Below are 14,748 nucleotides of genomic sequence, written 5' to 3'. Positions count from 1 at the left end.
GACAGTTAATTTTATTATTTATTTAATGATAAAAATAATATAAAACAATGTATAATTTATATATTATAATCTCTACACTCAAAGGCAGTCTCGAGTACCTCCTTTGTCAGAGTGTTATCAGGAAAAATACTGAAGCTCCTTTCAAAGAGGAGGAAAAGGCTGTAATGCTGTTGCTATTTATTAACAGTAAAATGCCTTTTATTTTCTTTGATCCTCTTCACTGATACCTTTTCCATAAAGGTGTAGTTTAGATTGGTCTGCTCTGAATCCAACTCCAAGTTGTACTTCTAGACAACTAAAATGTGATTTTTGATGAAGTTAGACAGATTCCTTAAAGCCCTTAAAAGACTGTTAATCTCCTTTCATTATCTAACAGGCACCAAGGAGAAATTTTGCTATTACCTTTCTTAGAGAACCAGGCCACTTGGATAATAAAAACAGTAATCACCAACTAGTGGTAGGTTGGGCTGGTTCAGTAGTGTTTCACTGGAATCTAACAGCTAACTTTACATATGAACGATAGACATAAAGCAGCTTTGAGATGTGCTGCCATCCCACTGGTATGAAGTTTGTCAAGCACTTCCAGACTTCTGTAAAAGATTTTCTGCTTTGACCCAAACTGTTTGGAGAAATTGGGGTGTAAACGCAGTCCAAAGAACCTGCAGTAGCCATTAGAAAATGGCTGTTCTTGCCTACTTTTCTGATGTCACCATGGAGAGTGCTTTCAGGCAGGCTACTATTTTGTCCATGTAGGATAAGCTTTTCCAATAATGAATAACATATCACAGAATCACAGAATCATCTAACGTAGTACTTTCCAAATGGCAAATTCCATTCCAAATTTCATATTCCAAAAAAAACTCCAAATGGCAGTGCAGAAAGGAAAAATGCAGCGTTTAAATCCCACCTGGAATGCTGTACTATATTACACCTATTGCAGCATTCAAATTGTAAGTGCTCTATGGCGACACATGCACATCAGCTTGTCTGTGCCCTCTCCTCCCACAGACTGCTGCAACACTGCAGCGGGAGTCTGCAGAGGCGCTGCCACTTCACTGCCCTTGATGTAACGAAGGGAGCAGACGACAAAGCATTTCTCAGAAAGCAAACAAACGACCGAAAAAACAAATGAAAAAATCCACCATGGCTCTGGGAACCCCATCCTGCCTGGTCCTACAGAGCAAAGGTTTCCCATGATAAGGGCATATTGCACTCTATCTAGTTCACCGATTTTTAAATGGAGATAGAAGGGCATGGAGATACAGATGGATGTATGCACAAGTTGAATACAGCTTGTTACTGGGGAAGATGCATGGAGTTATTTAGGTTTTGGTTTTGCAATGATTGATAATTTTTTGCTCTGAATATGCATATGGAATTAAAAATCTTTCATAATAAGCTAAAGACTTTTTAGTGGACCTGAAACAGTCCATTTCATAGGAACTAGTTAGCGATGTTGATCCTTTAATTAGTGTACCAGCCCCATGACTTAAAACTCTTGAGTCTATGAAAGGTGAATGAAAATATCAAGCAGGTTCTTTCTGGTTATGCTGACTTGAATAGCACTAACATGGCACAAAATCAAATTTTCATTAAATATTTGCAATTAAGAAGCACACAGATAGAGAAAATATATAACTGAATATTTTAGGATTTAAACAAAAAAACAGTTAAGTCCTCCTCTTATTTTGACTGAGCTACGCAATTTGATCTTTGATTCACTTATTTAACCAGCACTATTTTCTTTATTTTTTATTTTTATTTTTGGCATGGAATTCAGTTTTAATCTACACTTGCATTTCAGATGTCTGGCTTTTGATCTTGTTTCAGCATGACTTCCAGAACAGTTACTGCAACTCAACTTAAGAAAGAATAACAAGATGCACTTCCCGTGCATCTCATCTTTCCATGCAAAGTCCCCATTAAGCCTTAACCAACTAGTGTGATGGGAGGGATGTTACAAGTATTTCCCCGTACGTAGACTAGCAATAAAGGAAAGTTTTCAAAGCAGCTCAGCTAAGAAATGTAGCATCCTTACTACAACATTGCTGTTACAAAAAGGAGTCAGAATACTTACTGTCTGTAGCTGACCATAACAATTAAAATAGCCGGCATACAGCAGAGGATGATAATGACAGCCAGAGCGAGGAGTGCACCTTCCGTGTAGCCTACGGCTTGTGCCTGCTTCTTGACATTCGCTACCACGTCCGGGGTGCGGATCTCCAGGATGCGTCCCCCCTGTCCCAGGTACGGCTGGAACTCTTTATTGATATCCAGCAGTTTGCCATCAAGGAACCTTCAATTTCACAAAAGAAAACTATTACAGCCAACCTCATTAACTGTGTTTGAATTACTGCAGTGTTGGGTTAATAACTATGCTCTGATAAAGCACATACCTCTCCTTTATGTGCTTAAGAATATCAGTAATTCCCCATAATCCCCATGTCAGTGATAACTCCAACGTACTTAATGCCAGAACACAGTTCAAACACTGAAAAGGGGCAGTGAGCTGAAGCTTATTCTCATTTCTAGGGGCAAAAAGTTCTCCATGCCATAGAGAACAGCATGGCCAACAGTTTGCTTTGTGCTTTCTCCTTCAGTGCAGAGGATTAACTAACCCTCCTGCACACACCCCTAAAGACTGGTCTGGCCACAAGTTGAACTTGATGCTAAACTAGAGGCACCTAATTTTTAAAGGACTTTCCTTAGTTTCTTAGGGTAATGTTTTTGGTTGGTGATCCGTCCAGTTTGTTCCCTTTTAACCTTCCTCTCAATATTAAAAATAAGGTGATATGGAAAACTTTTATCTGGAAAAATTACTAAGATTAATAATCCTCTCCTCACACGGCTGCATCAATTTGGAACCTTATTCTTGCATCTGCTCTGCCTAGTTAGCCTCCATGTCTCTGCTATTTTCTTACAACATAGTGGTAATACTATGTACTGAATTATTTGAATAAGACTTCTGACTCTCCTTCCTAAGGACTTCTCAAGGATGGCAACAGGAAAACACCAAGGGACAATGATAAGATGAACTCATCTCGAGTGGGAGTGAACATCTGAGTTGTTGATCTCTTAAAAGATGGCACAGCATGTTGGTTTTTTTTCACTGGCTTCAAGCTATTTTAGAGCAAACTCTCCATTAGTGATTTTTTTTAGGTGGAACCTGTAGCAACATTCCTGAAAGATATAGAATTGCAAGGTGGAGGAGAATAAAATTTTAGAAAATAATCTTGTTTCCTTCAAGACTTTTTTTTTTTAAATAAGATGAAGTTTACCTCTTCTGGCATTTCACACCTCTATTAAAAGGAAAAGCACTAACTGCAAATAATAAGTTTTCGTTTAAACTTCACAGGTTATCTGAACACTGCCAGACACCAGAACAATCTTGACTAATGGTAATAATTACAGGAGCAATATGGTATCAAAAAGATACTGGTATTAAGTAGGCCTACCAGACACACAGTTAAGACAGTTAAATCCTATGGCAAAAGTGGGGTATTAGCTAGTCGGGAACTCTTGTCACTGCTTGTAACCTACAGTGATGTCCATCTTCCATCTAACTTCAGATTTTGTGCATCACTAGGAGAGGACTTTGAAGAAGAGTTACAAAGCAAAGGACTAGAACAGTACCTGAAAGAGCAAATGTGGTGGAACAAGTTCAGTATGTGATCTGATAATTGGCAGTTTCAAGAGAAGCAGCTAAATGTAATCCTAATCAAGTTATCTTATTTCCCATATAACTGAAAATACTCTCCCATATGACTCTGACAAAAAAAAAAAAAAAAAGGCAGAAATTTGCCTTTGGGGTTGTCTAGGCCAGGGCTGTAATTTCTAAAGGAAAAGAAAAATTGTTGGATCACTTTTGGAAGTGAGGGCTGACTCTTTCACAAGCCGCCAAGTAGTTTCCTTGAACTCCAGCCGTAAAGACCACAGTGGGAGGCACCCACTCAGATGGACAAGGATCCTGCTGGCTCTAAGCTATAGCAAAATCCCCCCTCTGTCCATGTACACAGGTTTTCCTAGAAATTGCTGGGAAAAGCACAGATTAAAAAAAAATAGACCAACACAACAACAAAAAATATTCTGAAACAATTTCTGCATATTAACTCTGGATGTCTAAAAGTAGTCTGAAATAGCTTTTATTTCATTTGGATGATCACAAGACAAATTACACTCCTAAAAGACCACTTCTTAAAGGCTGTTCATTTCTTAGAATTGATTTCCTCTCAAACAAATTCATTTACTGATAAATTCTCATAGCATTCGTTCATCCCCACTTTTTTCTAACTTCGGAAAGGACACACTCTGATCTGTGTGTGTAATCTATCAGCTGGATCTCCTGACATGCAGAGCAACCATCCCAAATGGCGAAATACTGGGTACCAGTTCTGTGATACCAGCTTCAAAGAGGAGCAGTGACTACTCACAGACTTGCAGTCTCACAAAACCAACCCAAAGCATTTTTGAAGAACTGTTTCCCTTTGTACTGCTGTGCTCTACTAATATTCACAACTGATTCCTTGATTTCTTCTACAAAGCATTTTCTGGGTAATTAAGCAAAAATCCCTTTTCTCTGCCTGAAGACCCGCAATGATGGTTTGCAAGATTATAAACCGAGTACAAATGGATCTCTAATTCTTTTGTTGTACACTAGGTGTCACTGCTGCACGTTACACATCCTTTTAGCTGGCCAAAGGCATCATTTCAGCTAGGACAGCATTAAATCTCTGCAAGATTTTAAAAGTCTCTCTTAAAAATTCTGTTAGCATTTTCTTGACAAACCCTGTTTTACAAGGTTTGTAACTCAACTGTTCACGTTCTACTCCATGATGAAACATGATACATTGTGCAAAAGATTCAGACGGGCAAAGTATTTTATTTTTAATGGTGGACATTTTCCACCTAATATATGCAGGACAAATTTTCTAGATGCAACTTTTTTATGCTCTAATAAATCGAACCTTCTTTCATATAAAAGATTAAGAAAAACGAGGCTGATCATTTCAGTCTGTAGTATTATCTAAGAGGCCTCAAAGCCTTATAGGAGTTTGGCATAAAGGGAGGAAATATCAAAGCAGTTACTATTCACACATTTTTTTGGTCTAACAAGACAGGTTCCTGGTTAATAAAGATGTCAGGTAACCAGATGTAAGAGTCCTAAGGAGAAGTATGAATCTCTCACTGCATATCAGTCTTACAGAGTACAGGACAGGGAAAAATCAGCATCTCTTGAGAGAGACATAGATTTTCCCCGGCTGGCAATGAGGAACGCAGGGCAGCTGTTTTACTGATGATTTCTAAACCACGTTTTTGTTTTCCACCCATTTTGCCTGAATACAAATATGTGGGATTAGGCTACATGTTTGGGACTTTTGGACATGAGGCAGTCACCTGTTCAAAACAGCCTGTTGGTGAGCATGGCATGTCCTGTGCATGCACATTGGCATTACTCCAGCACAACCAGAGCGTGCTGCAGTTCTTCTGTCTCCTCCTTTCACTTACATTCCTTATTACTAAATTAAGTTTTTAAAATTGGAGGCCCATCTCTGACTTTGCAACCTTTCTTCCATCATATCCAGTCTCTTAATTGAAGCCTCTGCCAATTAATCTATTTTCTGCTAAGATCCTTAGCAGATTCCTGGCTGGCAGAAGGATGTTTGTGGTTCTTGCCAATCCCTTCCCAATGAGGACACCACCACTGCCGTGTGTCCTGTAATCCCTCTAAAGATCTAAATTCCAGGAAAGATGGTCACAGAAGGGTTTTATTTTTAGATTTGAGCTGAGTCAAATCTCTTGAGGCTGCCAGTGAAAATTTGTTAACTTCAGATTTCATGCTATAAAACTCTTGTTTCATTTCTCTCCTTTACGTTTAGTAAGCTGACCCTTACTCACCTCTACCCTAAAGCCAGGGAAGCATTCCCCAAGATTGTGCTGATTTACATATTTAAAAGCCTTTGAAGAGAGGGCAGAGAAAAAATAATAATAATAATAAAATGGTAAAAAAAACACCAGCAGGCACATGGAGCATTCTAATGAGATTGCTTCTAAGTTGATAATATCCCATACATTTTCAAATCAGAGGAATGAATAACGTTCCATTCGAGCTGGAAAATTTGCCTTTAACCTATCTTAACTCTATTCTGTGTATTCCACTGTACACACAAACATCCCCAAAGACATTCCTACATTCTCAATGGGCACCAAAATCAAAGGGATGCATTTTCTGTCCGTGAAGAGAGTCTGCAACAGGAAGATATCTTTCTTAGGGACCTGAAAGAACAAACTGCCTCCATGCAGAGACACTAGCTCACTTTCTTATTCCAATACTAGAGTTGCAGAGTGCTTTTTCCAAAGAGAGGAAGGAACAAAAGGGTGACAGAGGATTTTCAACTGTCATCATGGTCACATAAGTTTTCTGAACCTGGGCAGCACAGAATAATGTCTTTTAGACCTTGAGTATTTTTAACGGGATCCCACCTCAGCCATACTCTAAACTGGAAGAAAACCCAGCCCTCAATGGATTTACAAACTGTGGAAGTGGAGAAATAACAAGTAGGACGAATTGCTACCAAAAATGAAGACACTCCATTCTGCGAACTGGCAGTAGACAAGTGAACACAAACTCCCAATGCATCGCTTAGACTGAAAAAGACTTTATGACCCTGGAGATGCCTACAAACAAAAAAATATGGTCAGCAGAAGGAAGGAGGATATCTTGCCTCTTTATTTGCCACTGCTTTGAAAACTACCTCTGCTAAACTGCGTCAGACTTTTATACTGCTAGTTCAGAGAGAGATGCTGCAAGACTGGAGAGGGTCCAGGGAGACTAAGTGATTAAAAAACTTAAAACATTTCTCAGAGTGCAGAGCACAAAGAACTTGCCAAAAAAGAAAAAAGAAAATTAACAGAATGATGTGATCATAATCTTAGGCTTTGGGGGGAACAAGAAATTAAAAGCACCAATTGTGTGCTTCAATCCAGCACCCAGAGTTATAGCAAAACACAATGACTGCACTTAGACATATTTTTTTTTTTTAAGTCTACTTTTTGACAGTAAAAATAATTACCACTGCAGTAACACTATGAAGGTTGTAGTTGATTGGATTTTCTCCAACAGTTCCTTTGCTGAAAGACGTGCTCAAAGCAGAATTAATTCTGGGAATTCCTATGATCTTTATTATACCAGGTCAGACTGATCACAGTGATCTTTTCCAACCTATAAACTCTGAATATATGCAGAGATTTAGTATGCTATAATTCATCTGTACTAAATTAAGAGCTCGGGAGAACAAGCCCTTTTTCAATCATAGTTCACTGAGATGGCTCACAGCCATTTACTTAACAGGCTGCTGACTGACATGCTGCTTTATGCCATCATTGAGCAGTCTGGTCTAGTTTTCACTGAGATAAAAAGCAAATGCATAGGTGAAACTCACGCAAAAAAACAAACCAAAAGATCGTGTCTGCTTTAGAGGAAGAACTTGATTACCATTTTCCCTGTTTTGATACATATGCAGAATGCTGAAACAAAAATACAGTTCCTAACAAGATGGTTCTGTGACCGTGTTGATACCTTGGCAGTTGAATGGCTTGAAATACTGATTTTGTAACAAAACCTACTCGCCCCTAGTGATGACTCAGAAAAAAAAAATAATGCAAAGAGATTATATTAATTTTGTTTTCCTTACCTATGTAACCTCTGGCTTCTCCAAGTTTTTTTTTTCCAAGCAGGCAGAGAACAGAGCTGCATGTCAGCACGGTGTCCCCCGGGAGCTCTGCTAAGGTGCAGAACCCCGGGCAGGGGGGCACCCTATCAAACCTGCCACAGGGACAAGAGCTGTCCCCACCACAGTCAACATGCTGTGAGCACAAACCCATCAGTAAAAAGCCTCTTGTTTTTTATGCAACACTGGAACTTAACTGCAACTTTGGAAATAGATCGAAAAGACAAAATAACGTCAAATTGTGTATGTAGGTGGTCTGTCTACTGGTTCTCCCCATCTCTAACAGCTGATGGGATGTCCGCATGCAGATCTGTCTGCCCAGCCCACTGGGGACCTGTGAGCACTGCTGATTTCCTGCATGTAGATGCACACCCTGGTCATGTCCCGATGGCTGTGCTTTGGACCAGGTACACACCACCTCTTTTCTTTTCCTTTCCCTTCCCTTCTCTCTTTTCTTCTCCTTTGGTTTCTACAAATAAAAGAATGAAGGAGATACGCTCCCAAAAGAAACTGCAGAAAGCCTGAAGGTCAATAACTGGAGCACCAAAGCCCTTGCCTGGAGATCACCAAGCAGTTTTGGTACACAGAAAGTAAATTCCTTCAGAGAATTTAAACTGGAAGCTGCTCTCCAGAGTGAAGCAAATGTATTGCAAGCTCTCATGGGGCAAGGTCTACATCACACATGCTGGGGCCATTCACTTCAGGGGAATGGACTGAACCTAGTAAGAAGTAAACTCCCAAGCTGCATGTACCGTAGATGTAGGTGTTGTACACCAGCTGTTTCAATAGATTTTTTCTGTTCCCATTGTGTTGAACCACTTACTAACAGCGACAGACCCACAGGCTTCAAAACTGTCCTTAGAAACATAAGAAGAGTGACAAATAATATACTCACTTAAAAAGTTCGTTCCTCATTATAGCTCGATTTGTTTGCGGGTCGATCGCATAGACCATGAGGTCAGACTTTGTATAATCCTCTTCAGAGTACCCATCCCCAAACCTCCGTGCACCAATGGATTCCACCACAACTGTCGCACCTGGAATCTGATCCTGGACATAGCGTTCCAAAATCCTGAAAATGAGATGGAGCCAGAAAGCTGCAGTGATTTATTTGTGCTGATCGAGACTGACAGCCTGAACGAGATACTAACAGACAAAAACCACTGGCTTAGAGCTCTTTTTGGAAACCTCCACTCCAATATAGACTCTTAAATGCTCAACTCTTGGGAAAGCCTTAGCAGTGTTAGGAGAGGTCATCAGAAACAGTGTCCTTAAGTCTAGTTCTTTGTATTTTTGACATCAGTTGAGTTTTAAATGGCTCATGGGAAACACCAACTGTATTTCAAGAAAAAAAAAAAAAAAAGCTGTCATCCTTTCATTAAGCTGTATGATTTCATAATCCTTCAGTTCCAGCATTACACAGGGTGCAGACAATAAATTTTCACCCTCAGAAACAACAATTTCAACCATTTTCTGTGGGATATTTCACCTGGCCCTCTAACATAGCACCTGATACTTCGGAGGGCATGAATAAGTTTTACAGCTGTAAGAAACTTGGAATATCAGGCTGACAGGTTTACCACAGAACAAATATAATGAAATGCAGAAGTTATAGAAGCAAAAGAAAGATAGGTTGATAAAATTTAGAGGCAGCTATGCCTGAGATAACAAGGGCATAACGACAATAAGCCAAACCAAATCTATCCCTTTTCCAAAGAGAAGGACTCATTACAAGCTGCCTTTCTATTACCTACGCTCTGCAGATACGTATATGAATAAGAGTATGTCAATACAAGAGAACAATACAATTCTGGGGACATAGAATCTGTTAGAAAAGATGACATTTACAGTTTTATTTATTTATACGTTATAATTCTTGATGATGAATCAAACTTTTTTCTTTTTTTTTTTTTTCTGACTATTAAACGTCCACAAACATCTTAGTATGTGCTTTTGGAAGTAATTTTTCTGCAGCTTTCCATGAAGAACCGTTTATGGGATTAGTCATAAAATGTGGTCTGACTCCTAAAATATTCGAAAAAGGCAAAGTTACAATGGACATTTGCAGAATGTCCCTCTGAACGAAAAAATAGGCAGAGTCATGCTTGTGCCCAGCTGAATTGCCTTCAGCGTGTCTGCAAAAGCAACAAATCAATGGCACAAGGACATCACTGAGCACCTAAGAAGTTTCTGCACAGACACAGGCACAACCTGAGCCTCAGACATGGGGAGCTACAGGGAAGTTATAACTCACTACTGCTCTAACAAGCAACTTTAGAAAGAACAGTACCTTACCACTGTCAAAAATATATTTATTATTTCCTCCCTCCCTGTCTGATCCCCTACTCCACTGGGGCCCATAAAATTTGCTGAGCTCCTGTAGCAGACTGCTTCTATGCATCTGCACTGCTGCGTATCCAACAAAGAAGAGATTTAGCGCTCAACAGCTCAGCTGTATGCGGTTCAAATCCTGCAGGCACCAGGCAGAACTGGTACAACCATCAGGACCGGCTGGGGCTGACAGGAGGGGTGGTGGGGAGCCGAACTCTGGCCAGAACGGATGGAGCCCGATGGAGAACATAGAGCGGTTTACATGGTGACATCAGACGAGTCTGTCGGGCAAGGGCAGAACACATCCCAGGGAAAACAGGAAAACTACCTCTGCCCACAGACTGGCTAACATGGGGAGGTTTACAAACTGGGACTCAGAAGGGTTGCCTGCAGACAGTTCTATAAACAAGGGCATAAAAGCTAATATCGTCGATACTGAATACAAGGACTAGGAATATGCAGAAATAAACAAGAGAAGCTGGAAGTCTAATAGCTCCATCAGAACTATTATGTATTACAAATATATTTGAAATATATTATTTGAATCTGTAATAAGCTTTGTATTACAATACAAAGCAGTATTGCCATCTCATGACTTTTCATGATCACTGATTCACATTTATCCACCTCGTTACTCTGCTCTGTATGTGACAATTTAGCATACCCTTAAAATAGAGGCATGTCTCTAAGATTTTGAAAAATCCAAGTTTGTCAGACCCAGGCCTTAGTCTCTCTATACATAGTGAATATACACTGTCAGTGCAGAGCCATTTTTGTAGAAATAGCAAGAAGTAGACTGGCTGACACACTGCTAGTTGACCAGTGGCCTGTTGCACTCCTGCTGCTTACTGCTATGGCAAACTCTGCTCATCTCTGAGCAAAGCCTTACGTCAATACAAGCTGTCTTTAGAAAGCTTTTATAATGCACATGGATTCACACAGACCAAGTATGTAAATCGTTTACCTCCCTCATTAGTACAGAATCACCTTCTGCAGGGGAGTTTGCTTTTGCTTCCTTGCACAGAGCTACTATTTTGCCCACTACACAAATGGTCTGTAAGGTTGGGCAGTTACAATGCAAGGTCACTTTCAGCAGAACTTGGTAACAACACTCCCTTTTATCAGAAATTCCTGGCATCGCTTCTGCTGGAGTTTGTTGGCAATTGGAAAAAGTGAAGGACAAATACCATGCTGCTATCAGACCATCAGGAATGGGTACGCTGCAGCAACTGGCTTTAACTGACATTGCAAGACACACCACAAAGTACAGTGGAGTGTCAGTAGGACTTCATTTGAAACACACAAATTTCACGTTTTGGTTGAAATGTATAATAAATGCACTGAAGACTGAAAAGCTGCAATTAAAGAATGCACTTAAAGACAGGGCAGTTCCCTGTGAAGCTATTTTAAAAGTCATTCACCTGAACTTGTAATACTGAAAAACCCTACTAAAAGTGGCTGCCTGCACGTAATACTTGACAGAAAACCAATTTTTAAAAAGCTTCCTTTAAGTAACAACAGCATTTGCAGTTACACTGTATTTATTAGCAAAAGTCAGCCTAAAATTCCCTTGTTAATGCAATGAGAGTAGTTATCATCCCCCAACAGTGGTGTACATGAGCACTAGGACCAAACTTAAGCGGCAATGGTGCCTTCCTACTGCTCCAACGCCGGTTAGCTCTGCAGACATAATGCAATGAGCAGAAACATCTCCTAGTGCATCTTCATTCCTCCTGCTTTCTGAATTCCCATCAGCAATACAAATGGAGTGAAGTGAAGGACGAGAGGATTTTCACTATCACTGAGGACACAATGTGGCTCTAAATATTCTGAAAACTCATATACGGCTTTTTTTCCCATCTTTAGATGCAAGAGAAAGACAAAAGCAAAAACACCCAACCCCACAAAACCAAACCGCAGGGGTGTTGGTTCGCTGTGCAGCATTCTGCTTCCCAGAACGCTGCAGAAACCAGGAAACCAAAGCCTGAAGGCTGGGATGCAGCAGCTCGCTCCGTGAGCACCGTGCCCACGAGCAGGGCTGACGCACCATGCTGCCAGGCAGGGTGAGCCTCCCGTGCCCAATCCAGGCAGAGAAGACCCCCACCGAGCACAGGATTACGTTGTGGGGTCAGCCTGGCATCGTGGCACCATGCTGCTTTCTCCCCACAGCTGCAAGGATCCAGCACGCCAGACATGCCCCTGCACGGGAGAGATCCTGACATGAGGCCTGCTACTGAGAAAGACACAAAGAACAAGCATGTGTAAGGCTCACTTGGAAACTTCTTTGAAAACCAGCGTGAAGGTCCACACAAATTGGTTAATTCACCTCAAAACGTGAGATACAGAGCCAGCCACATGAAAGCCCAGCAGCAACGGGAACCCTACGAGGCTCTACAGGGTACAACAGCAGCCAGGTTCAGTGGCCCTCCGCTGCCCTGGCAGAGATGCACGAATGGCCCAAAAGCACCACCACAACGTCCCGGTAGGTTTATGCCCCTGGGCTGGACTGCTCAGCTGTATGCGTACCCGCGGAATCAGCACACAAGCAAAAGAAACTATTCGGTCTGCAAAACATCTAAGACTTTTGCTCATACCTGAATTTAATCAGGGCGCAAATTTCTTAGCAGAAAATTCTACAAAAAAACCCACAATGTTTCAGTTCTCTGGCAATTTGACAGCCTGCTGTGTTTATGGAGTTTCTGGAGCACATCAAAATTATTTAAGAAATTAAAAGAAAATTTGTCTTTCCCTCAGGACTCAGAAATAACAGATACCATGGACTTTGAGATGCATGTGTTGATGACCAGATATTGTGTGCAATTTTGGCTCCTGCACTGAAAATCCTAGCTCCCCAGAACCGCTTCCAAATCCTAACAAATCCAAATTCTAGGTATTTGGAAGTGTAAGCAAATTCAGCAACAATGGACAGCAGAGAGCAGTCAGCTCTGCCAGTGCACATTAATACACACTTTTCAAGTGTTTCACACCTGAGTGTACTCTCCCAGTTTTGCTTGACTTCAGCCAAATTCTGGTTGTGGTGAGTTTTTGCAGGGTTAGTACCGGGCAGCTAACCAGCTAGATATTTTCAGCTGCACTTTCAGGAACAGACAGGGCCTGTTCTGGCCTTGCTGCGCAGCTGCTCACGGCTTTGCAGGGTGAGGCAGGCGGACCCCAGCCGCTGCCCCCTTCTCGCAGCACCAGCACCAGCCCGCAGCCCAGCCACGGTACCCCTGGGGTGGTGCAGAGCTGTCCTGAGCCTGCCTGCACTGCTCGAAACCCTTCCTGATCAGCTCCATCAGCACTCGGCCTCTTTTTGCTGTTATGTAGAATAAAAAAGCTGGAACTGGGGTTTATTTCAAGCCTGATAATATTGCTTCTTTATAAAATGCCTTTTGACAAGGATTATTTTTACTATAACCCACAGAATACAAATGTGACACAAAGCATGCATCTAAGAAGGAAGTAGCAACACTGAGCCAATTTACTCTGTGTATAACAACATTAAATTATTTAGAAAACAACCCAGAGACAATGTCTTTATACCTAGTTACCCTAATCCTATAAAAGCATATTTCATTGTCCAATATAAAGGAAATTTGCTTTCTTACATACTGCTGAAGTTTGTGGTGTGCTTATCATGCACAATCCCATCCTCCAAAAACCCTACAGGCTCTCCGATCGTTTATTTCAGTATCATTTCCCCAGTTGCAGAAGGAACATCACGCTATGCTCACCCAAAGAGTAACACCCGGACACATCTGGACTTGGACCCAGAAGACTTATCTCCACATCTCAGTGCAAAAAGTTTCTTACTGCAATAGTAAGCAATTCCAAACAAAAGCAGAGGTTTACAGCTTTCTCTGAGAAGCCATGCGCTGCATTACAGAGCTTGAGAGACTGCACGCCGGCAGAGTGACGTGCGGTATTACTGGGGAGGATAGGGCTGAACCAGAGCCTCCCAGCTGACAGGGGAGCACCATGTGGAAAGGCCAGAGCTGAATAAGCTTTGGTCTTTATCAGCTAACTTAATAAAGCTCGCTTAACACCATTAGCTGTCCTGATCGCAGTGGAGTCTAAGATCAGCTAAGAAGCGGACTGGGCTCTGTTAGCACCACACACAGCTACAGCCACAGGACGTGCGTTCTCCAAGCAAAGCCCGACGTAATGTGGGTATGAAATGCAATGCGGCCACTTGGAGGCAAATGTCACAGTCGCTAATCTCATTATCAACTTGCTGATTTTGCAATTTGCTTTAGAAAGAAACAATGCAGGACACAGAAGTCAAAGGGGAAAAGGCAGAGGAGGGGCGGGCTCAGCTGACAGCATCAGAGAGTGCCGAGGCAAAGCACACGGCGGCTGTGGCAGTACCTGCGGCTCACAAACGCTTTGACCAGGGGAGGAAAGCCACTGCCAGCTGCACAGTGCTTAATAGACAGCTCTGCCACCACCTCAACATGCAAGTTGACTCAGCTGTAATTTTAGGCATAATTCAGCCATTATGTGGCAAAAAATAACGCAAGCAAAAGAACCATACTTCTATGTGCAAACTACTAAGTCCGCATGATTTCTACACTGCAACCAAATCCAGCAGAAGACACAGGCTCATTTTCTACTAATTCTTGGAGCAAGGACAAAACAAACAAACAATAAACCATTTGGTTGAAGGTTTTAACAACTCGACTACCTTCGG

At 41.4% G+C, this 14,748-nt stretch overlaps 1 protein-coding gene across 27 annotated transcripts in view; it reads right to left on the bottom strand.

Annotated features, from left to right (window-relative positions):
- PCDH15 (protocadherin related 15) overlaps positions 1-14,748 on the bottom strand; it is a 539,977-nt gene that overhangs the window by 24,497 nt on the left and 500,732 nt on the right. For 24 of the 27 annotated variants that reach the window (XM_080598442.1, XM_080598431.1, XM_080598457.1 and 21 more), the window contains 2 exons: positions 8,623-8,799; positions 2,078-2,296 (listed from right to left, as the gene is read on the bottom strand). In XM_080598442.1, coding sequence (XP_080454568.1) covers positions 2,078-2,296; positions 8,623-8,799 — 396 coding nt within the window. The other 3 variants (XM_080598445.1, XM_080598447.1, XM_080598449.1) reach the window with 2 other exon arrangements.

Source organism: Anser brachyrhynchus (assembly GCF_964034855.1).
Source record: "Anser brachyrhynchus genome assembly, chromosome: 6".
In the NCBI taxonomy this organism is placed as follows: domain Eukaryota; kingdom Metazoa; phylum Chordata; class Aves; order Anseriformes; family Anatidae; genus Anser; species Anser brachyrhynchus.
The sequence above is the reverse complement of the archived record's forward strand: the minus strand, read 5'-3'. Positions and strand labels throughout refer to the sequence as shown.